The 23,054-nt window shown below is 45.4% G+C and overlaps 1 protein-coding gene across 1 annotated transcript; it reads left to right on the forward strand.

Annotated features, from left to right (window-relative positions):
- Positions 1 to 303: 303 nt before the first annotated feature.
- Positions 304 to 13,473, forward strand: LOC147963350 (uncharacterized). Its single transcript, XM_087529548.1, has 8 exons — positions 304 to 1,206; positions 1,289 to 1,456; positions 1,516 to 1,761; positions 11,528 to 11,592; positions 11,666 to 12,116; positions 12,476 to 12,485; positions 12,531 to 12,751; positions 12,847 to 13,473. The coding sequence occupies exons 1-8, from the start codon at positions 304 to 306 to the stop codon at positions 13,471 to 13,473; spliced, it is 2,691 nt and encodes an 896-aa protein (XP_087385674.1).
- Positions 13,474 to 23,054: the final 9,581 nt, after the last annotated feature.

Raw genomic sequence — 23,054 nt, forward strand, 5'->3', positions numbered from 1 at the left:
CAGCTTGTGAAATCTGTTTGTTCTATACTTAGCCAAAAAACTGCATCTGTTGAATCTATTTCACCACGGTAGTCCATGTGGCCGGTTTAAGACAATATGGATTGTCAGTCTTGCTTACCTCTGGCCACTTTAAATACTTAACTGCTTCTGGAACCCGTCGCGGCTTAAATGTAAAAAACACAACTAGCCATATGTCATTAGGCCCCTTCTTAAGCCGCCATCTTGAATGAATTAAAAATGTTTTCCTTCCGGGTTAAAGTTGAACCGGAAATTCTTATTTTTTCATAGGCTTCCACTTGCGTAATGGCACCTAAGGCTCCCAAGGCTCCTGTGACCTGTAACTGGGTCAAGTCCACTGTCACGGAAAGCACACTGTCTGAATTTGTGAAGTCAGTCCATCTGCCCAAGAAGGAGGTCATGTCTTATCATGCTCCTGACCCGTCCGAGGAGAAACCTCAACCCAAAGAGGGGGAGGTGATCGTTTTTACAGATCATATGAGCCGGGGATTTGCTCCACCCGGTTCAAAATTCTTCACCGACGTTTTGCAATTCTTTGACCTAAGACCTCAAGACATCGGGCCCAATTCCATGTCAAATATTTGCAACTTCCAAGTCTTCTGCGAGGTGTACCTTGGAGAAGAGCCCAGCTTACTTTTATTCAGAGAGTTGTTTTATTTAAACCGACAGAATGAATGTGCTAACGGTCCCAGTCTGGAACTTGGCGGCATCTCAATTCAGCGGCGGAGAGACTGCCTTTTCCCTTATGCTGAACTGCCAAGCCATCCAAAGGATTGGAATCAGACATGGTTCTACTGCCAGGACACTTCTCCGGCTGATGAAAACCCACTGCCCGGCTTTCATGCTCTGCGCCTTGAATCCAATCATCCGCTGCCAGACAAGCTAACGGCTGTTGAACGTCTTCCACTCACTCCCACCATTAGGAAAATCAAAGCTCTCTTGGGGAACGGCTTAGATGGCATCGACCTGGTCCGAGTCTGGATTTCTTGGCGAGTGATTCCGTTAAGCCGCCGCCCCGGCTTAATGTGCACTTACTCTGGCGAGAAGGATGAACCGCTGCGCCATAGCCCGGATGACATACCAGATGACATGGTTGAAGTTATGACCCACTCTTTGTTGAAAGAGGGCACGGTGGTTAGTAATGCCTTTGGCTTACTTCCTTTCTACAAGAAGAACCCGGCTCCTGCTGTAAGTCATCCATCTAAACAATTGATACCCTCCGTGCATTATACTCTACTTTGTACTCATAACCCTTTATCATGATTCACAGGCAAATGACAACTTCTGGAAGGTCAAGTATGACCATGAGGCTGCCAAACAAGCCAGAGCAGCCAAGAGAGCTGAAAGGAAAACCGCCAAAACAGGAACCTCAAGGAAGAAGAAGCCGAGCGCTTCAGATATGTTGAAACTGGATGATACTGATGATGATGAAGAAGAGGTAACTCTTAACTCCCCTGATTCCTTTATTATCATCTTATTGACATTAATTCTTTTCAGGACACGGGAAACAGCCAAGCCGTTGAGGAAGAAGTAACTATAATCTCCTCCGACTCCGAGCCCTTGCCACGGCAGAAAATCCGAAGGGTGACCCGGAAAGTAAGATTTTCACATCCTTTAGCTTACCAAGATCCTCAATTCCTTTTGAAGCGACAAATTTATGAGAGCCGGAGGCAGACCCGGACAAGCAAAGACGCAGAACTCTCCTCCGGCTTACCTGACGTGACCAGGAAGCGCAAGACTGAGGTTGATAACCCACAAGTATAGGGGATCGCAATAGTTTTCGAGGGTAGAGTATTCAACCCAAATTTGTTGATTCGACACAAGGGGAGCCAAAGAATATTCTCAAGTATTAGCAACTGAGTTGTTAATTCAACCACACCTGGAAACTTAATATCTGCAGCAAAGTGTTTAGTAGCAAAGTAATATGATAGTGGTGGTAACGATAACAAAAGTAAAGACAGCAAAAGTAATGTTTTTGGTATTTTTGTAGTGATTGTAACAATAGCAACGGAAAAGTAAATAAGCGTAAACCAGTATATGGAAAACTCGTAGGCACCGGATCAATGATGGATAATTATGCTGGATGTGGTTCATCATGTAACAGTCATAACATAGGGTGACACAGAACTAGCTCCAGTTCATCAATATAATGTAGGCATGTATTCCGTAAATAGTCATACGTGCTTATGGAAAAGAACTTGCATGACATCTTTTGTCCTACCCTCCCGTGGCAGCGGGGTCCTATTGGAAACTAAGGGATATTAAGGCCTCCTTTTAATAGAGAACCGGAACAAAGCATTAACACATAGTGAATACATGAACTCCTAAAACTATGGTCATCACCGGGAGTGGTCCCGATTATTGTCACTTCGGGGTTGCCGGATCATAACACATAGTAGGTGACTATAGACTTGCAAGATAGGATCTAGAACTCACATATATTCATGAAAACATAATTGGTTCAGATCTGAAATCATGGCACTCGGGCCCTAGTGACAAGCATTAAGCATAGCAAAGTCATAGCAACATCAATCTCAAAACATAGTGGATACTAGGGATCAAACCCTAACAAAACTAACTCGATTACATGATAAATCTCATCCAACCCATCACCGTCCAGCAAGCCTACGATGCAATTACTCATGCACAGCGGTGAGCATCATGAAATTGGTGATGGAGGATGGTTGATGATGACGACGGCGACGAATCCCCCTCTCCGGAGCCCCGAACGGACTCCAGATCAGCCCTCCCAAGAGAGATTAGGGCTTGGCGGTGGCTCCGTATCGTAAAACGCGATAAAACTTTCTCTCTGATTTTTTTCTCCCCGAAAGCCAATATATGGAGTTGGAGTTGGCGTCGGAGGGCATCCAGGGGGCCCACGAGGTAGGGGGCGCGCCCAGGGGGGAGGGGCGCGCCCCCCACCCTCGTGGACAGGGTGTGGGCCCCCTGGTCTTCATCTTTGGCGAGGATTTTTTATTATTTATTCTAAGATATTCCATGGAGTTTCAGGTCATTCCGTGAACCTTTGTTTTCTGCACATAAAACAACACCATGGCAATTCTGCTGAAAACAGCGTCAGTCCGGGTTACTTCCATTCAAATCATACAAGTTAGAGTCCAAAACAAGGGCAAAAGTGTTTGGAAAAGTAGATATGACGGAGATGTATCAACTCCCCCAAGCTTAAACCCTTGCTTGTCCTCAAGCAATTCAGTTGAAAAACTGAAAGAGAAAAAGAAAAACTTTTACAAACTCTGTTTGCTCTTGTTGTTGTAAACATGAAAAACCAGCATTCAAGTTTCAGCAATTATTATGAACTAACCATACTCACAATAACACACAAGTCTCACAATTACTCATATCAATAGCATAATCAGCTAGCGAGCCATAATAATAAAACTCGGATGACAATACTTTCGCAAAATAATCATAACATGATATAACAAAATGGTATCTCGCCAGCCCTTTCTGAGACCGCAAAACATAAATGCAGAGCACCTTTAAAGATCAAGGACTGACTAAACATTGTAATTCATGATAAAAGAGATCCAGTCAAGTCATACCCAATATAAACCAATCATAATGAATGCAAACGATAGTGTGCTCTCCAGCGGGTGCTTTTTAATAAGAAGGGTGATGACTCAACATAAAAGTAAATAGATAGGCCCTTCGCAGAGGGAAGCGGGGATTTGTAGAGGTGCCAGAGCTCGATTTTTGAAACCGAGATAAATAATATTTTGAGCGGCATACTTTCACTGTCAACGCAACAACTATGAGATGGCTGTATCTTCCATACTACATGCATTATAGGCAGTTCCCAAACAGAATGGTAAAGGTTTATACTCCCCCTCCTCCACAAGCATCAATCCATGGCTTGCTCGAAACAACGAGTGCCTCCAACATTCAACGGTTCCTAGGGGGAGTTTTGTTTAATTATTTTGATTTGCTTTGATCTTTTTGGATCATGGGACTGGGCATCCCGGTTACCGGCCCTTTCTCGTGAATGAGGAGCGGAGTCCACTCCTCTTGAGAATAACCCACCTAGCATGGAAGATATAGGCAGCCATAGTTGCACATGAGCTGCTCGAGCATACAAAACAGAATTTCATTTGAATGTTTGGAGTTTGGCACATACAAATTTACTTGGAACGGCAGGTAGATACCGCATATAGGAAGGTATAGTGGACTCATATGGAACAACTTTGGGGTTTAAGGAGTTTGGATGCACAAGCAGTATTCCCGCTTAGTACAGGTGAAGGCTAGCAAAAGACTGGGAAGCGACCAACTGAGAGAGCGACAACAGTCGTAAACATGCATTAAAATTAATTCACACCGAATATAAGCATGAGTAGGATATAATCCACCATGAATATAAATATCATGAAGGCTATGTTTATTTGATTCAACTACATGCGTGAACATGTGCCAAGTCGAGTCACTCAATTCATTTAAAGGAGGATACCATCCTATCATACCACATCATATTCATCTCAATAGCATGTTGGCACGCAATGTTAACCATTATAACTCATAGCTAATCAAGCATGGCACAAGCAACTATAATCTCTAAATGTTATTGCAAATATGTTTACTTCGTAATAGCTGAATCAGGAACGATGAATCATCATATTTACAGAAACAAGAGAGGTCAAGTTCATACCAGCTTTTCTCATCCCAATGAGTCCATCATATATCATCATTATTGCCTTTCACTTGCATGACTGAACGGTGTATATAATAATAAGAGTGCACGTGCATTGGACTAAGCTAGAATCTGCAAGCATTGAACTCAAGAGAGAAGACAAGTAATATGGGCTCTAAGTTAAATAAACAATCATGCATATAAGAGCCACTAAGCATTTTCAATATAGTCTTCTCGATCCCCAAAGAAAGGAAAAGAAGAATAAAAACTATTTACACGGGAAAGCTCCCAACAAGCAAAAGAAGGACGAGAAATATTTTTGGGTTTTCTTTTTAATTCTACTACAAGCATGGAAAGTAGACTAACTAATTTTTTGTTTTTTTTCTTAAGGTTTATCAAACACACAAGAATAAAGCTAGAAAAATAAATTTAAACTAACATGGATATTACAATGAAAGAGTATGAGCACCGACATCTAGCAATGAGTGTGTGTGAACATGTATGTAATGTCGGTGAGAAATACGTACTCCCCCAAGCTTAGGCTTTTGGCCTAGGTTGGTCTATTGCCAGGGATAACCTGGCTGATATCCGTAGGTGAAGCTGGGGTCGTACTGCGATGAAGAATAGTTGGGATCATAATGTGATGAAGAGGACTCTGACTGCCACTGGCTGGCAACCGCCTCAGGATCCCAAGAATAAACAGGCATTCGTGGAGGCTCCGGTTCCGAGGCTGGTGCAGGATTCCGATAGGCTTAAACAGCCGCCCACGGAACAATGTAAGTACCTGCAGACAAGTTAAACAAAGAGCGAGCAGGCAAAGTAATAGTCTCAGGGTGATGTTTATCAAAGTACAATTTATATTTAAGCGCCCCTTCGCGATTCTTAACAAGAAAATCATGCGCTACCATACTCTTATAATCTAAATAAGCACGGGGCAGCGCTGTTTCTTCTTTCTCCTCATGCCTAATAGGTATTTCAAAATGTTCAGCTAGGCGTGAAGCATAAATGCCTCCAAAGATGGGGCCCTTAGTACGGTTCATACTCAACCGTCTAGCAACAATTCCACCCATACTAACAGAGTTATTGCGGTATAAACCATGGAGCAAAATAATAATATCAGGAATACTAAGGTTCCCACAGTTCCCATGACCAATCAAGCAACGACTAGCAAATAAGGCAAAGTAGCGTAAAACAGGGAAATGTATGCTAGTAATTCTTGCATCAGAAACCTTCCTGGTTTCTCCCACAGTGATAGTGTCAATATAAGCTTCCACTTCATTACGGTGTGGTTCATCTAAAGAACCCTCGAAAGGTATTTTGCCAACCTTGCAAAATGCAGCTAATGTCATCTCCCTAGCAACATCATATAAATGGAACTCTACTGTTGGAGTTGATTTCTTAGGGAAAAAGTAGAAGTTCTGCACAAAAGTATTTGTGAGTAAGAGATACTGATGACGTTGGTCGCGGAGGAAGTTGGTGAGGCCGACGTTCTCAATCAATAGATAGAAATCTTCATAAATCCCGGCACTCCTCAAGAAGTCATCGGAAGGCCATTCACACGGCCGGACCTCCGCAATATGAGGCAGATTAAATTTGGGCTTCTGTTCTTATTCCTTTTGTTTCTTCTTAGAACTTCAGCTCGACGGGCCCCTCAAAAGTCTCTTCATTATTTCTGAAACAATCTGAAATTTTTAGTAACTTCAAACAAAAGTGAACCAACTTCAATAAGATTGATAGCAACTACTCATACAAGTGCCTAGAGCATATATCAAGCATTAGAACTACTTGGAACCATATAAATTTGACATGCAAACTCAAGAACATGGTCACCTATGCAGCACAAATTTGCAATGAATAAAGCACTAGAACAAAAACTAATTGGACCAATGGAGGAGTCACATACCAAGGAACAATCTCCCCAAGCAGTTTTGCGAGAGGTGCTTTGAGCAAGGAGATCGAAAATCGCAGCAAAAGTTGCTGGAACACGAGCTTGAGTTGGTTTTTCGGGTTTGTGTGAGGCAGAGGAAGAAGATGGGTGCAGGGATAAGTGGAGGAGGGCCACCGTGGGCCCACGAGGCAGGGGGGCGCGCCCAGGGGGGTAGGGCGCGCCCTCCACCCTCGTGACCAGGTGGCAGCTCCCCCCATGGTAATTTTTGCACTTAAAATCCTTAAATATTCCCGAAAAAATCATATTAAATTGGCATGGCATTCTGAGGACTTTTATTTTCAGGATATTTTTATATTGCATGGATAAGTCAGGAAACAGACAGAAAAAATACTATTTTACTTTATTTCTATTAAAGAACAGAAAATATAAAGAGGGTAGAGAAGGTTGTGCTTCTAGTTTCATCCATCTCATGCTCATCAAAAAGAATCCACTAACAAGGTTGATCAAGTCTTGTTAACAAACTCATTCCGATAATCATGGAACCGGAGAAATTTCGAATAACACTATGTTACCTCAACGGGGATATGGACATCCCCAACAATAAGTATATCATATTTCTTTTTGACAGTAGGAAGAGGAAATTGAAAACCTCCAAATATAATCGATGGATTTTTTCCAATAGAGTTGATACTATAAACTTGAGGTTGTTTCCTCGGAAAGTGCACCGTATGCTCATTACCATTAACATGAAAAGTGACATTGCCTTTGTTGCAATCAATAACAGCCCCTGCAGTATTAAGGAAAGGTCTTCCAAGAATAATAGACATACTATCATCCTCGGGAATATCAAGAATAACAAAGTCCGTTAAAATAGTAATGTTTGCAACCACAACAGGCACATCCTCACAAATACCGACAGGTATAGCAGTTGATTTATCAGCTATTTGCAAAAATATTTTAGTAGGTGTCAACTTATTCAAGTCAAGTCTATGATATAAAGAGAGAGGCATGACACTAACACCGGCTCCAAGATCACATAAAGCAGTTTTAACATAATTTCTTTTAATGGAGCATGGTATAGTAGGTACTCCTGGATCTCCAAGTTTCTTTGGTATTCCACCCTTAAAAGTGTAATTAGAAAGCATGGTGGAAATTTCAGCCTCCGGTATATTTCTTTTATTAGTAATGATATCCTTCATATACTTAGCATAAGGATTTGTTTTGAGCACATCAGTCAATCGCATACGCAAAAAGATAGGTCTAATCATTTCAGCAAAGCGCTCAAAATCCTCATCATCCTTTTTCTTGGATGGTTTCGGAGGAAAAGGCATGGGTTTCTGAACCCATGGTTCTCTTTCTTTACCATGTTTCCTAGCAACGAAGTCTCTTTTATCATAACGTTGATTCTTTGATTGTGGGTTATCAAGATCAATAGCAGGTTCAACTTCTACATCATTATCATTACTTGGTTGAGCATCATCATGAACATCATCATTAACATCTTCACCAGGTTCATGTTCATTACTAGATTGTGTTTCAGCATCAGACATAGAGATATCATTTGGATTATCAGGTGGTTCAGCAATAGGTTCACTAGAAGTTTGCACAGTTCTATCATTTTTCTTTTTCTTCCTTTTAGAAGAACTAGGTGCATCAATATTATTTCTTTGAGAATCTTGCTCGATTCTCTTAGGGTGGCCTTCGGGATACAAAGGTTCCTGAGTCATTCTACCAGTTCTAGTAGCCACTCTAACAGCATATTCATTTTTCTTACTATTCATTTCATCAAGCATTTCTTTCTGAGCTTTAAGTACTTGTTCTACTTGAGTGGTAACCATAGAAGCATGTTTGCTAAGAAGTTTAAGTTCACCTCTAACATTAGCCATATAATCACCCAAGGGTTTAATCATAAAGGTATTCTGCTTTAATTGTCTACCAAAATAAGCATTAAAGTCATCTTGCTTAAACATAAAGTCATCAAACTCATCCAAGCACTGACTAGCAATTTTAGTAGGAGGGACTTCAACTTTATCATATCTATAGAGAGAATTTACCTTTACTACCTGTGTCGGGATATCGGGAGGTTCTTCAGTAAATAAGTAATTGAGATCATATACTTCTTCAACACGCGGTAAATTAAGACCATGTATTTCTTCAATAGGAGGTAAATTCTTAACATCTTTAGCTTTAATACCTTTTTCTTTCATAGATTTCTTTGCCTCTTGCATATCTTCAGGACTGAGAAATAGAACACCTCTCTTCTTCGGAGTTGGTTTAGGAATAGGCTCAGTAATTGGCTCAGGAGCTGGCTCAGGAGTTGGCTCGGGAGGTGGCTCAGGAGGTGCCCAATTATTTTCATTTGCCAACATATTATTCAATAAAATTTCAGCGTCATCCGGTGTTCTTTCCCTGAAAAGAGAACCAGCACAACTATCCAGGTAATCTCTGGAAGCATCAGTTAATCCATTATAAAAGATATCAAATATTTCAGGTTTCTTAAGAGGATGATCAGGCAAAGCATTAAGTAACTTGAGAAGCCTCCCCCAAGCTTGTGGGAGACTCTCTTCTTCAATTTGCACAAAATTGTATATTTCCCTCAAAGCAGCTTGTTTCTTATGAGGAGGGAAATATTTAGCAGAGAAGTAATAAATCATATCCTGGGGACTTTGCACACAGGCAGGATCAAGAGAATTAAACCATTTCTTAGCATCACCCTTTAATGAGAACGGAAATATTTTGAGTATATAAAAGTGGCGCGATCTTAGATTATTAGTAAACAGGGCAGCTATTTCATCTAACTTACGAAGATGTGCCACAACAGTTTCAGATTCATAGCCATAAAAAGGATCAGATTCAACCAAAGTAATTATATTTGGATCAACAGAAATATCATAATAATCCTGATGAGGAACACAGATAGGTGAAGTAGCAAAAGCAGGGTCAGGTCTCATCCTACCTCTAAAAGATTCCTTACTCCACTTAATTAGTAACCTGTTACGTTCAGGTTTATCCGGACAAGCAAGAATAGCTTTATAAGATTCATTATTAAAAAGATAACCCTCAGGAATAACAGGCATAGGTTCATCATCACTAACATCATCGTGTTCAGGTTCACTAATTTCTCTTTCTCTAGACTTAGAAATTTGCTCATCTAGAAATTCACCAAGTGGCACAGTAGTATCAAGCATAGAAGTAGTTTCATCATAAGTATCATGCATAGCAGAAGTGGCATCATCAATAACATGCGACATATCAGAATTCATAGCAGTAGTAGGTTTAGGTGTCGCTAGCTTACTCATAACAGAAGGTGAATCAAGTGTAGAGCTAGATGGCAGTTCCTTACCTCCCCTCGTAGTTGAGGGATAAATTTTTGTCTTAGCGTCTTTCAAGTTCTTCATAGTGTCCAGCAGATATAAATCCCAAGTGACTCAAAGAATAGAGCTATGCTCCCCGGCAACGGCGCCAGAAAAAGGTCTTGATAACCCACAAGTATAGGGGATCGCAACAGTTTTCGAGGGTAGAGTATTCAACCCAAATTTGTTGATTCGACACAAGGGGAGCCAAAGAATATTCTCAAGTATTAGCAGCTGAGTTGTTAATTCAACCACACCTGGAAACTTAATATCTGCAGCAAAGTGTTTAGTAGCAAAGTAATATGATAGTGGTGGTAACGGTAACAAAAGTAAAGACAGCAAAAGTAATGTTTTTGGTATTTTTGTAGTGATTGTAACAATAGCAACGGAAAAGTAAATAAGCGTAAACCAGTATAAGGAAAACTTGTAGGCACCGGATCAATGATGGATAATTATGCCGGATGTGGTTCATCATGTAACAGTCATAACATAGGGTGACACAGAACTAGCTCCAGTTCATCAATATAATGTAGGCATGTATTCCGTAAATAGTCATACGTGCTTATGGAAAAGAACTTGCATGACATCTTTTGTCCTACCCTCCCGTGGCAGCGGGGTCCTATTGGAAACTAAGGGATATTAAGGCCTCCTTTTAATAGAGAACCGGAACAAAGCATTAACACATAGTGAATACATGAACTCCTAAAACTATGGTCATCACCGGGAGTGGTCCCGATTATTGTCACTTCGGGGTTGCCGGATCATAACACATAGTAGGTGACTATAGACTTGCAAGATAGGATCTAGAACTCACATATATTCATGAAAACACAATAGGTTCAGATCTGAAATCATGGCACTCGAGCCCTAGTGACAAGCATTAAGCATAGCAAAGTCATAGAAACATCAATCTCAGAACATAGTGGATACTAGGGATCAAGCCCTAACAAAACTAACTCGATTACATGATAAATCTCATCCAACCCATCACCGTCCAGCAAGCCTATGATGCAATTACTCACGCACGGCGGTGAGCATCATGAAATTGGTGATGGAGGATGGTTGATGATGACGACGGCGACGAATCCCCCTCTCCGGAGCCCCGAACGGACTCCAGATCAGCCCTCTCGAGAGAGATTAGGGCCTGGCGGTGGCTCCGTATCGTAAAACGCGATGAAACTTTCTCTCTGATTTTTTCTCCCCGAAAGCCAATATATGGAGTTGGAGTTGGCGTCGGAGGGCATCCAGGGGGCCCACGAGGTAGGGGGCGCGCCCAGGGGGGAGGGGCGCGCCCCCCACCCTCGTGGACAGGGTGTGGGCCCCCTGGTCTTCATCTTTGGCGAGGATTTTTTATTATTTATTCTAAGATATTCTGTGGAGTTTCAGGTCATTTTGAGAACTTTTGTTTTCTGCACATAAAAGAACACCATGGCAATTCTGCTGAAAACAGCGTCAGTCCGGGTTAGTTCCATTCAAATCATACAAGTTAGAGTCCAAAACAAGGGCAAAAGTGTTTGGAAAAGTAGATATGACGGAGACGTATCAGAGGTTATCTCCAACCTACCTTATCTTTTACCTTTGGCGGGTTTCATCCGTCAACCTCTCAATTCATCTGACTCCAACTATCAGGATACTTCACCCTCATCTGGCGAGTCTATGCAATCAAATATGCTGGCTTTCAAGACCGCACTACGGTAATGACAACTTGCTTACCTTAAACTTATTTTGCCCATCTTTTTGTATTTAACCCGTCTGTCTTTCCCACAGTGTGCAAGTAAAGCCCAACAAAAGGGCAAAAAATAATAAGCCGTCCCAAGTGCCGGTCGTGACTAAACCGGAGCTCGGAATGGCTGCTCCTGATGTTTTTGCTCCCGAGCCGCCGCCTGAACCATCTCAAGACATTCCAGTAACTACCTCTGACCCGCCTGTTGAGCAAGTTCTCAACTACTCTGATAATCCGGTGGCTCCTAGCCCGGCTAAAGCAGATGACCCGGAAGTTGAAATTACCAAAACTCAATTTATTGAGCCGGGAAGGCCCACTATGCTGGCTAAGTGCTCTGCCAAAGAGGAATATTTGGAACGCCGAAAGGCCAAGCTGGACGTCGCTGACTACACTCATTTGAGTATTGGAGAGATCGTCTCTGGCTATATCAATCAAGTACATAGCAGCCATGACCTGGAAATTGACATGGTGAAGCAGATACAGCAAAAATCTGAGGTATGATTTATGCTACTTTTCCTTAACCATACTTACTATACCAGCCCCCAAGTCTATTGCTTATAAGTAAATATGCTGTAGACTTTAGAAAATTGCCTAGCACTGCTTGTCCGGCTTAGAAAGAAGATATTTAACCCGGTTGTAGCATGATACTTTGAACTTGCGATACACATTATCCCCCAAGTGTCAAGTATCTTTGCTTGCAAAGTGCTTGGGACTTAATTTCCATGAACTGGCATAGTAATTTAGAGTTCTTCAGTATACATTAGCCCCCAAGTGTCAAGTACCTTTGCTTGCAAAGTGCTTGGGACTTAATGTTATCTTATAATGATTCTGACTATAACCCGACATTAATGCAGGTCACCATAAGTCAATTTGAGTAAGAGATTGCTGACCCGAAGAATCGCTTGGCAGCTCAAGAACTTGAAATCCAAAAAGCCAACTCCAAGTTTGAATTCAGCGTCTCTGAACAAGAGAAGTTGAAGAAGATCTTTGAGGCGGATAAGAAAACCTGGGCTGATGAAAAGGCCTCACTGGTGACCCGGGCCAAGACAGCAGAGGCATCGCTTGCAGAAGCAACGGCCGAGCTGTCCGGCTTAAAGCACCAGATATCTCAAATGGTCTCAGCAATCTTTGTTAAGTTACTTATACAAACCTTAAACACTGTAAACCTCCTTTCAATGACTATTTTCAGTTGTTACCTCCGGCTCACCTTATGCTTAATAACGTAGGCCCCAGGAGCACAAACCTCAAGCAAAACATGTTGATCAAGCTGAAGGCAGTTTATACTCTGGTGGAACAGCTCTACACCGGGTCACAACGTGCTCTGGCCGTTGTGGCTTTATCAAATGATGTTCCCCATCTCCTGCAAGACGTGCTACCTCAGCGAGTCCAAGAGTTAAGGCGAGCATCTGCAAGAGCCAGAGCTATATCCGCATTGAGCCGGGCCAAGGCGTGGCTTCCAGAGCTAGACCCGGCTGACATTGCTCTTGGGTATCCAAGTTTGAAGGAAGATGGCACCTTGTTTATTGAGACGGATTTCACTGCCTGTGTGAAAGATATACGCCCTGTGGCCACTCTCATTGGGAACGATACTGACCTTACCAAGTATCAGCCGGGTTATGACAGCGAGAATCGAAGACTCCCAACACCTCTCTATGATGACGTCAACCTGATCCCTCCAATCCGTAAGCATACCTTTGCCCCTAAAGTCGACCCGGCCGGTTTAATTGATGACGAAGCTGATTTTAAAGCTTTGAGTGGCATTGACTGGGCATCGTCCACCTTCCAGGATAGGGCAGCCGACGGAGAGGCGGAGAAGGATAACCCAGAATCTTCAGGTCAACCCCAGGAGTGAACCGCCAGGCGTCATATGTTTATGTCTTTGTGGAAAAAACAATACTTCATTATTCAGACTCGGGGAGTCTTGTAACAGGGTAGAAAAACTCTTGATTTTTGCCATGCCTTCTCGCATGTTTATGGCGCTCAACACTTTCTTAAGCCGCCATCGCTATACATTTCCAGTTTATATTGATCTTCTATTTCATTTATGTTAAACAGAAACTGTTGGGGAACGTTGCAGAAAACAAAAAATTTTCCTACTCGTTTCACCAAGATCCATCTAGGAGTTCATCTAGCAACGAGTGATTAGATGCATCTACGTACCTTGTAGATTGCGAGCAGAAGCGTTCAAAGAACGGGGATGATGTAGTCGAACACGACGTGATTCAAATCACCGATGATCAAGCACTGAACGGACGGTGCCTCCGCGTTCAACACACGTATGGAACGGATGACGTCTCCTCCTTTCTTGATCCAGCAAGGGGGGAAGAGAGGTTGATGAAGATCCAGCAGCACGACGGCGTGGTGGTGGATGCAGGGCGTCACAGTAGCAGGGCTTCGCCTATACTACGAGAGAGAGACGTAACGGGGAGAGAGGAAGCACCAAAGGCTGAGGTATGAAATCCCTCCTCTCCCCCACTATATATAGGAGGGCCAAGGGGGGGTGGTGCGCAGCCTAGGAGATCCAATCTCCTAGGTGCGGCTGCCAAGGGGAGGTTTCCCTCCCCCCAAGGCAACTCGGGGTGCCTTCCACCACTTGGACTCCTCCGTGGTGAAACCCTAGGCGCATGGGCCTATAGGGGGTGGCGCCCCAGCCCACTATGGGCTGGGTTCCCTCCTATTTCATCCCATGGGGCCCTCCGGGATAGGTGGCCCCACCCGGTGGGCCCCCGGGACCCCTCCGCTGGTCCCGGTACAATACCGATAACCCCGAAACTTGTCCCGATGGCCGAAACAGCACTTCCTATATATAATTCTTTACCTCCGGACCATTCCGGAACTCCTCGTGACGTCCGGGATCTCATCCGGGACTCCGAACAACATTCGGGTTACTGCATATTCATATCTTCATAACCCTAGCGTCACCGAACCTTAAGTGTGTAGACCCTACGGGTTCGGGAGACAAGCAGACATGACCGAGACGACTCTCCGGTCAATAACCAACAGCGGGATCTGGATACCCATGATGGCTCCCACATGCTCCACGATGATCTCATCGGATGAACCACGATGTCGAGGATTAATCAACCCCGTATACAATTCCCTTTGTCAATCGGTATGTTACTTGCCCGAGACTCGATCGTCGGTATCCCAATACCTTGTTCAGTCTCGTTACCGGCAAGTCACTTTACTCATACCGTAATGCATGATCCCGTGATCAACCACTTGGTCATCTTGAGATCATAATGATGATGCATTACCGAGTGGGCCCAGTGATACCTCTCCGTTGTCCAGAGTGACAAATCCCAGTCTCGATCCGTGTCAACCCAACAGACACTTTCGGAGATACCTGTAATGCACCTTTATAGTCACCCAGTTACGTTGTGACGTTTGATACACCCAAAGCACTCCTACGGTATCCGGGAGTTACACGATCTCATGGTCAAAGGAAAAGATACTTGACATTGGAAAAGCTCTAGCAAACGAACTACACGATCTTTGTACTATGCTTAGGATTGGGTCTTGTCCATCACATCATTCTCCTAATGATGTGATCCCGTTATCAATGACATCCAATGTCCATAGCCAGGAAATCATGACTATCTGTTGATCAACGAGCTAGTCAACTAGAGGCTTACTAGGGACATATTATGGTCTATGTATTCACACGTGTATTACGATTTCCGGATAATACAGTTATAGCATGAATAAAGACAATTATCATGAATAAAGAAATATAATAATAATGCTTTTATTATTGCCTCTAGGGCATATTTCCAACAGAAACTTGCTTGCATTGTCCTGCATATAAAACAAACAGAATTCCCTTGGCGACTTATTGCATCGGGGGTCACATAAGGTATTGATAACCCGGAGTGTGAACCAAAACATCATATAAAGGCCGGTTTATGATTACATCTGTTAAACATAATCACAACAGCATACCTGCGATCCTTTTGGTAATCTCGCCGGTTTATGTGACCCAAACCATGAGGGTAAGTTTAACTCCTGAAATTTGGCACATATGATGTTCGCCTGGCACTTAACAACCTGAGGTGACCAATATTAAACCGGTGTAACAAGAACCACCCCATAGTATTCTCAAGAGGATCTCAAGATAGTCAAATACTTATGCTTACAAAAGTATGATGAATAATAAACAAAATTTAAAGGCTTCTGATTCAAATACGATCAGTGAACCGTTCCAAAGGGGCTAAGCTAAGATCTGGATACGATTATATAGCCCCCGGTGGCTTTGGCGATGTCGATCAAGTGGGTATCGACAGCTATGTTCTCTTTGCTTCGAATACGACCTATGTTTGAACAGGAAGCCCCCAAGTGACCATAAGAGTTGTTTAATGACGCTGATTCGAATACGATCCACGTCATACCCAAAGAGGTTAAGCTATGATTCAGATATGATCAGGAAGCCCCCAAGTGGGTTTGGTAGTATGCCGATCAAGAGGGTATCGACAGCTATGTTCTCTTTGGTTCGAATACGACCTATGTTTGAACAGGAAGCCCCCAAGTGATCATGGCTAGATTCAGATATGATCATAAGCCGGACCAAAGGGAAAGCTGGGTTCAGATATGACCTGCTCCCTGTTCGTTGTTTCAAGAACATGATAAAGAAGGCATGTACACTTTTGAGGATGAAAAGGACAGAGGTTCTGCTTTATTGCTTTATATAATATCGTCAAAATATATACATCCTGAGAGCCGGTGGCTCAAGTATAGTAAGGCCGAAGATGAGCAATGTTCCACGGCCGGCGGGTCTCCACCTCCGACTTACGTGAGTCTTTGTGCTCTCGAACATCAATAAGGTAGTATGACCCGTTGTTCAGATTCTTGCTGACCACAAAGGGTCCTTCCCAAGGAGGGGATAGCTTGTGCATATCAGACTGATCTTGGATGAGCCGGAGCACTAAGTCGCCTTCCTGAAAGGTTCTGGATCTAACCCGGCGGCGCAGGTCTTGCTGGTAAATCGCCGAGCGGGCTATTGCTAAGTCTCGCTCCTCATCCAACAAGTCAAGTGTATCCTGACGAGCTTTTTCGTTATCAACCTCGACGTAAGCCGCCACGCGGGGTGAGTCATGCCGGATGTCACTTGGCAGGACCGCCTCTGCTCTGTACACCATGAAGAAAGGTGTGTAACCTGTAGATCTATTAAGTGTAGTATTGATACTCCAAAGTACAGAAGGTAACTCCTCCACCCAACAACCCGACGTCCGCTGTAAGGGGACCAAGAGCCGGGGTTTGATACCCTTCAAGATCTCCTGATTAGCTCTTTCTGCTTGACCATTGTATTGAGGATGAGCAACAGCCGAAACATCAAGCCAGATATGTTCTTGTTGACAGAACTCTTCCATGACACCTTTGGAGAGATTAGTGCCATTATCAGTTATGATGCTGTGTGGAAAACCAAAATGAAAGATCACCTTTTTCATGAACTGAACCGCCATGGCTGCATCACACTTACTAATCGGCTCTGCCTCAACCCACTTTGTAAACTTGTCCACTGCCACCAGGAGGTGCGTCTTTTTATCCCTTGACCTTTTGAAAGGCCCGACCATATCAAGCCCCCAGACTACGAACGGCCAAGTAATTGGAATCATCCTCAACTCTTGAGCTGGCACATGAGCTCGTCGTGAGAATTTCTGACATCCGTCACATTTACTGACCAGATCCTCCGCATCAGCATGAGCCGTCAGCCAATAGAAACCGTGACGGAAAGCCTTGGCCACGAGAGATTTTGAGCCGGCATGATGACCGCAATCCCCTTCATGGATCTCACGAAGTATCTCTTGACCCTCCACAGGCGACACACAACGTTGAAACGCCCAAGTGACGCTGCGGTGATGTAACTCGCCGTGAACAATTGTCATGGATTTGGCCCGCCGGATGATTTGTCTCGCCAAGGTCTCATCCTCAGCCAACTCTCCCCGGGTCATGTAGGCCAAATATGGCACTGTCCAATCCGGGATGACGTGAAGAGCTGCTACCAGCTGTGCCTCCGGGTCTGGCACCGCTAGGTCTTCATCTGTGGGTACCTTGACAGAAGGATTATGCAAAACATCGAGAAAGGTGTTAGCCGGCACCGGCTTAAGCTGAGATCCCAGCCGGCTTAAAGCATCAGTCGCCTCATTTTTCCTTTGATCAATGTGCTCCACTTGATAACCTTTGAAGTGCCCAGCCACAACATCAACTTCACGACGGTAAGCCGCCATAAGGGGATCCTTGGAGTCCCACTTGCCTGACACCTGTTGAGCCACGAGATCTGAATCACCCAAGCACCTTACCCAGCTCAAATTCATCTCTATGGCCATTCGGAGACCATGGAGTAAGGCCTCATACTCAGCTGCATTGTTGGTACAAGGAAACATAAGCCGGAGCACATAACAAAATTTGTCACCTTGAGGGGAAGTTAAAACGACTCCAGCCCCCGAGCCTTCTAACTGCCTGGACCCATCAAAGTGAATAGTCCAATATGTGTTATCTGGCTTCTCCTCAGGTGCCTGCAACTCTGTCCAATCATTGATAAAGTCCACCAGGGCTTGAGACTTAATAGCAGTCCGAGGCATGTATTTCAAACCATGAGGCCCAAGCTCAATGGCCCACTTGGCGACTCGTCCTGTGGCCTCTCTATTCTGGATGATGTCCCCCAAGGGGGCAGAACTTACCACAGTAATAGGGTGACCTTGGAAGTATTGCTTCTGCTTCCGGCTTGCCATGAACACCCCGTAAACAAGCTTCTACCAATGTGGATACCTTTGCTTAGACTCAATGAGCACCTCACTGATGTAGTAAACCGGCCGTTGAACCTGATGCTCCTTGCCAGCCTCCTTGTTTCTACCACGATTGCAACACTGACATCTCGTGAGTTAGCAGCCACATATAGCAGCAATGGCTCTCTATCAATGGGAGCTGCAAGGACCTGCGGCTCAGATAACTGTCTCTTTGAATCTTCAAAGGCAGTATTAGCAGCATCACTCCAGACAAAAGTGTCTATTTTCTTCATCATCTGATACAGCGATAGGGCCTTCTCACCTAACCGGCTTATGAACCGGCTTAAAGCAGCAACACGACCCGCCAGTCGTTGAACATCACTGATGCACGCCGGTTTAGCCAAAGAGGTAATTGCCTTGATCTTCTCAGGATTAGCTTCAATGCCCCTGTTTGAGACCAGAAAACCCAAAAGCTTACCTGCAGGTACCCCAAATACACACTTGGCGGGGTTAAGCATCATCTTATTAACCCGGAGATTATCAAAGGTTTCTTTCAAATCAGATATCAAGGTTTCCTTCTCTCTAGACTTCACCACTATGTCATCCACATAAGCGTGAACATTGCGCCCGATTTGATCGTGGAGATAGTTCTGTACACATCGCTGATAAGTCGCCTAGGCACTCTTGAGCCCAAATGGCATAGATACATAGCAGAAGGCTCCAAACGGAGTGATGAAGGCCGTCTTCTCCTGGTCCTTAACTGCCATCTTGATCTGATGATAGCCAGAGTAAGCATCCAAAAATCTCAAACGCTCACAACCCGCCATAGCATCAATGATTTGATCAATACGGGGGAGAGCAAAGGGATCAGCCGGACAAGCTTTATTTAAGTCCGTATAATCCACACACATCCGCTAGGTGCCGTTCTTCTTGAGCACGAGCACCGGGTTAGCCAACCACTCCGGGTGAAAAACTTCAACAATGAATCCGGCCGCCAAGAGCCGGGCCACCTCCTCACCAATAGCTTTCTGTCTTCCTTTGTTGAACCACCGAAGAAATTGCCTGACCGGCTTAAACTTCGGATCAATATTAAGAGTGTGCTCAGCGAGTTCTCTCGGTACACCCGGCATGTCAAAAGGTTTCCATGCAAAGATGTCCCGGTTCTCACGGATGAACTCGATGAGCGCGCTTTCCTATTTAGGATCCAAATTGGCACTGATGCTGAACTGCTTAGACGAATCGCCTGGGGTAAAATCAACAAGCTTGGTTTCAGTAGCCGACTTAAACTTCATTGCCGGGTCATGCTCTGTGGTCGGCTTTTTCAGAGAGGTCATATCCGCCGGGTCAACATTATCTTGATAAAACTTCAACTCCTCTGATGCACATAGACTCAGCATAAGACACATCGCCTTCTTCACATTCCAGGGCTATCTTTCGACTCCCATGCACAGTGATGGTGCACTTGTGACCCAGCATCTTAAGCTGCAGATAAACATAACACGGTTGAGCCATGAACATGGCATAAGCCGGCCGCCCAAACAGAGCATGATACGGGCTCTTGATCTTGACCACCTCACAAGTTAACTTCTCAGCCCTGGAGTCGTAGTCGTCTCCAAAGGCCACCTCCAATTCAATCTTACCGACCGGGTATGCCGACTTACCAGGCACCACTCCGTGGAAAACGGTGTTGGATGTCTTTAAATTTTCGTTAGTCAAACCCATGTGTCGAAAGGTCTCGTAATAGAGGATATTGATGCTGCTCCTTCCGTCCATGAGCACCTTAGTGAACTTATATCCACCGACTTGAGGCGCTACCACTAAGGCTAACTGACCCGGATTGTCAACCCGGGGAGGGTGATCTTCCCTGCTCCATACAATAGGTTGCTCTGACCACCTTAAGTAGCGGGGAACTACCGGCTCAACAGAGTTTACAGCCCTCTTATGAATCTTCTGGTCACGTTTGCATAACCCGATTGCTTTGGATGGCTTTGATAACCCGATTGCTACTGTTGTTGTCCTCCTTGGCCAGACAGCTGCTGGTTATAGCCGCCTTGATTTCCCTGGAAACCGGAATTTGAACCACTGCCCGGGCCATGAAAGCCGCCGGCACCTGAGCCACCGCCCGACCCATGATTGCCGTCAAACGTGTTGGAATTCTTGAAAGCCTTCATGATTGGACAATCCTTCCATAAGTGGGTGGCTGGTCGTTCCCGTGTGCTGTGTCTCGGGCAGGGCTCATTGAGTAACTGCTCAAGAGATGGACCTGACCCGCCATACCGAGGAGGCGGCCTCCCCTTGCGTCTCTGATTGTTACCCTGTGCGTTAGCATTAGCCACAAACTCCGGGTTGCCACCAGCTTTACAGTTATTACCTCCTTGATTTGTCGGGTTGTGCTGCTGACCCTTTCCATTGCCGTTCTTCTTTCCCTTCCCTGTCTTTTCCTCATCAGACGCGGGATCCTTGGTACTATCAGAATCGGCATACTTGACTAGAGCCGCCATCAGGTGACCCATATCATTACAATCACGCTTGAGTCGTCCCAGCTTCTGCCTTAGCGGTTCAAATCGGCAATTCTTCTCCAGCATGAGGACTGCAGAGCCGGCATCCATCTTGTCAGATGAATGTATTATCTCCTTGACCCGGTGCACCCAATGAGTGGTAGATTCGCCCTCCTCTTGCTTACAATTAGTTAAGTCCACAATTGACATAGATTGCTTGCAAGTATCCTTGAAGTTCTGAATGAACTGGGCCTTTAACTCCGCCCATGAGCTAATAGAGTTGGGCGGTAAACTTTCAGCCACGTCCGGGCCATTCCATCCAACATCATGGTGAAGTACTTAGCCATTGCTGCGTCACTGACCTCCAACAGCTCCATGGCCATCTCATAGCTTTCAATCCATGTCCCAGGCTGTAAGTCGGCCGTATAATTTGGAACCTTTCGAGGTCCTTTTAAATCTTTAGGTAAACGCACATTGCGTAAAGCCGACACCAGACATGGGATGCCGCCGGTTCTGGTGGCTACTCCTGCCTCAACAGAAGTCGTGAATAATCCGGAAAGGCCGGGTGAGCCGTTTGCTGAGTCGCTAGCTAAGCCGCTTGCTCATCCTCCTGACGTATCCAGTCCTGCACCAGATTATAACCGCCAGGCTGGTTACGGCGCTGGGCATTGCTTGACAAAGCCTCTGACTCCATGTGCCTGCCGTAACTTGGGCTCCGGTTTGGACGAGACGGAGCCAACCAAGGTGGAGGAGTTGAATGAATCCTGTCCCGGCTTTAGGAATAAGTCTCTTGCTGAGCCAAAGCCGTCTGAACGAGTTCTCTGATCCTCCTTGTCTCCACTGCTGTTGGATCGTCACTGTCCACTAGGAGAGCCGCCAAACGTGCCGATGCTGCAATTAAGTTCTCCATGGGGTTGGAAAAGTGACCTGGTGATATCGGTACATAGCGGGGCGGGACCATATTCCCATGAGGAGGTGCCATCTCCCGAGGCTGAACCGGTCCTCCCGCTGCGGCTGTCATGAACTGATTTGCTTCTGGCGGGTTACTAGGGCCGGCTCCGGGTGTGGCGAAAAGGTTCCGAGGGTCATAAATCGAAGGAAAACGGGATTGAGTTTTCTGGTACCTCCTCCTCATCACCTCATTAGACGCGTTCAGGCTCATCGTAAGCTGGAAAGCCTCTGACTGGAGCTGCTGCGCCCGTGCATCCAAAGCCGGCCGTTCCGTGGCCAATCTGGTATCCTCAGCTGCTAAAGTCTCCTTGGCCCGAGCTATCTCCTCGCGGACCTGTGCCACCTCTGCATTATGCTCATCTTGATTCGCAGGAATAACTATGGTGGTTAATAGGGCCGTAAGCTTATCCATGAGATCCATCAGCACCTGAGCCGGCGGGCGCACAGGGCCTCCTACCCCGGCCGCTCCTGACCCGGACGCTATTGCTGCTGCGGCTGTAGAGTTTTGGCCAGGTTGAGTACCAGCCATGAAGACTCCTGCCCAGCTTGGCGGCTCAGAGGGGTCCGGAATACTGCTGCCATCGGAACAGCCCCCAAGCCCGCCGTCTCGGGTACAGCGAATCTGTTGAACCAACGGACGAATCACCATCGGAGAGGATGGCCGTCTCACCAACATCTACAGATCTTTCAGAAAGTTCCCCTCCGTGGATGCAACCCACGAAGGCGCGCTTCATGACGGGTTGAGCCCGGGCGGGTCTCGCGCGCTGAGCCGTCTCGATGAGGTCGGTGCAGTTGTCCGGCTCAGGGCCCGGCTCACCAATCCGGCCGATGAAGACGTGGATTCCGCCGAAGGGAACCCGGTACCCGTACTCAATTGAGCCGGCGTCGGGGCCCCAGCCTTCGTCATCGATGTAGATCATGCCGCGACGACTCTTGGTCATCCGGCCGACTGCGTATCCCTTGAGCCCTTCGAAGTTGCCCTTCAAGAACTCAAATCCATCGTGCGCTGGCCCCACGGTGGGTGCCAACTGTTGTGGAATTGTCACGGCAGATGTCCTCTTGCAAGGACTTAGTCGAGGAGCCATCGCAACTAGGAAGCTTAAAGGGGTTAATCGGGACAAAGGACACGAGAGAGTTATACTAGTTCGTCCCCTTACGGTGAAGGTAAGGCCTACGTCTAGTTGGGTTGGTATTGCTGAGGTTTTGACGACCAGGGAGCGAGATACGCTATGCCTAGCTCTTGATTGGTTGTTTCTTGCCCT

Source organism: Triticum urartu, chromosome 6A (assembly GCF_056163025.1).
Source record: "Triticum urartu cultivar PI428250 chromosome 6A, HENAU_Tu73, whole genome shotgun sequence".
Classification (NCBI taxonomy): Eukaryota; Viridiplantae; Streptophyta; class Magnoliopsida; order Poales; family Poaceae; genus Triticum; species Triticum urartu.

What these genes read in the sequence shown, in the direction of transcription:
- LOC147963350 (XM_087529548.1), top strand. Translation starts at nt 304, where the DNA reads ATGGCACCTAAGGCTCCCAAGGCTCCTGTGACCTGTAACTGGGTCAAG. An exon ending in AGAAGAACCCGGCTCCTGCT is followed by an intron (nt 1,207 to 1,288) that starts GTAAGTCATCCA and finishes CATGATTCACAG; the next exon opens with GCAAATGACAACTTCTGGAA. An exon ending in CCAGGAAGCGCAAGACTGAG is followed by an intron (nt 1,762 to 11,527) that starts GTTGATAACCCA and finishes TCCAACTATCAG; the next exon opens with GATACTTCACCCTCATCTGG.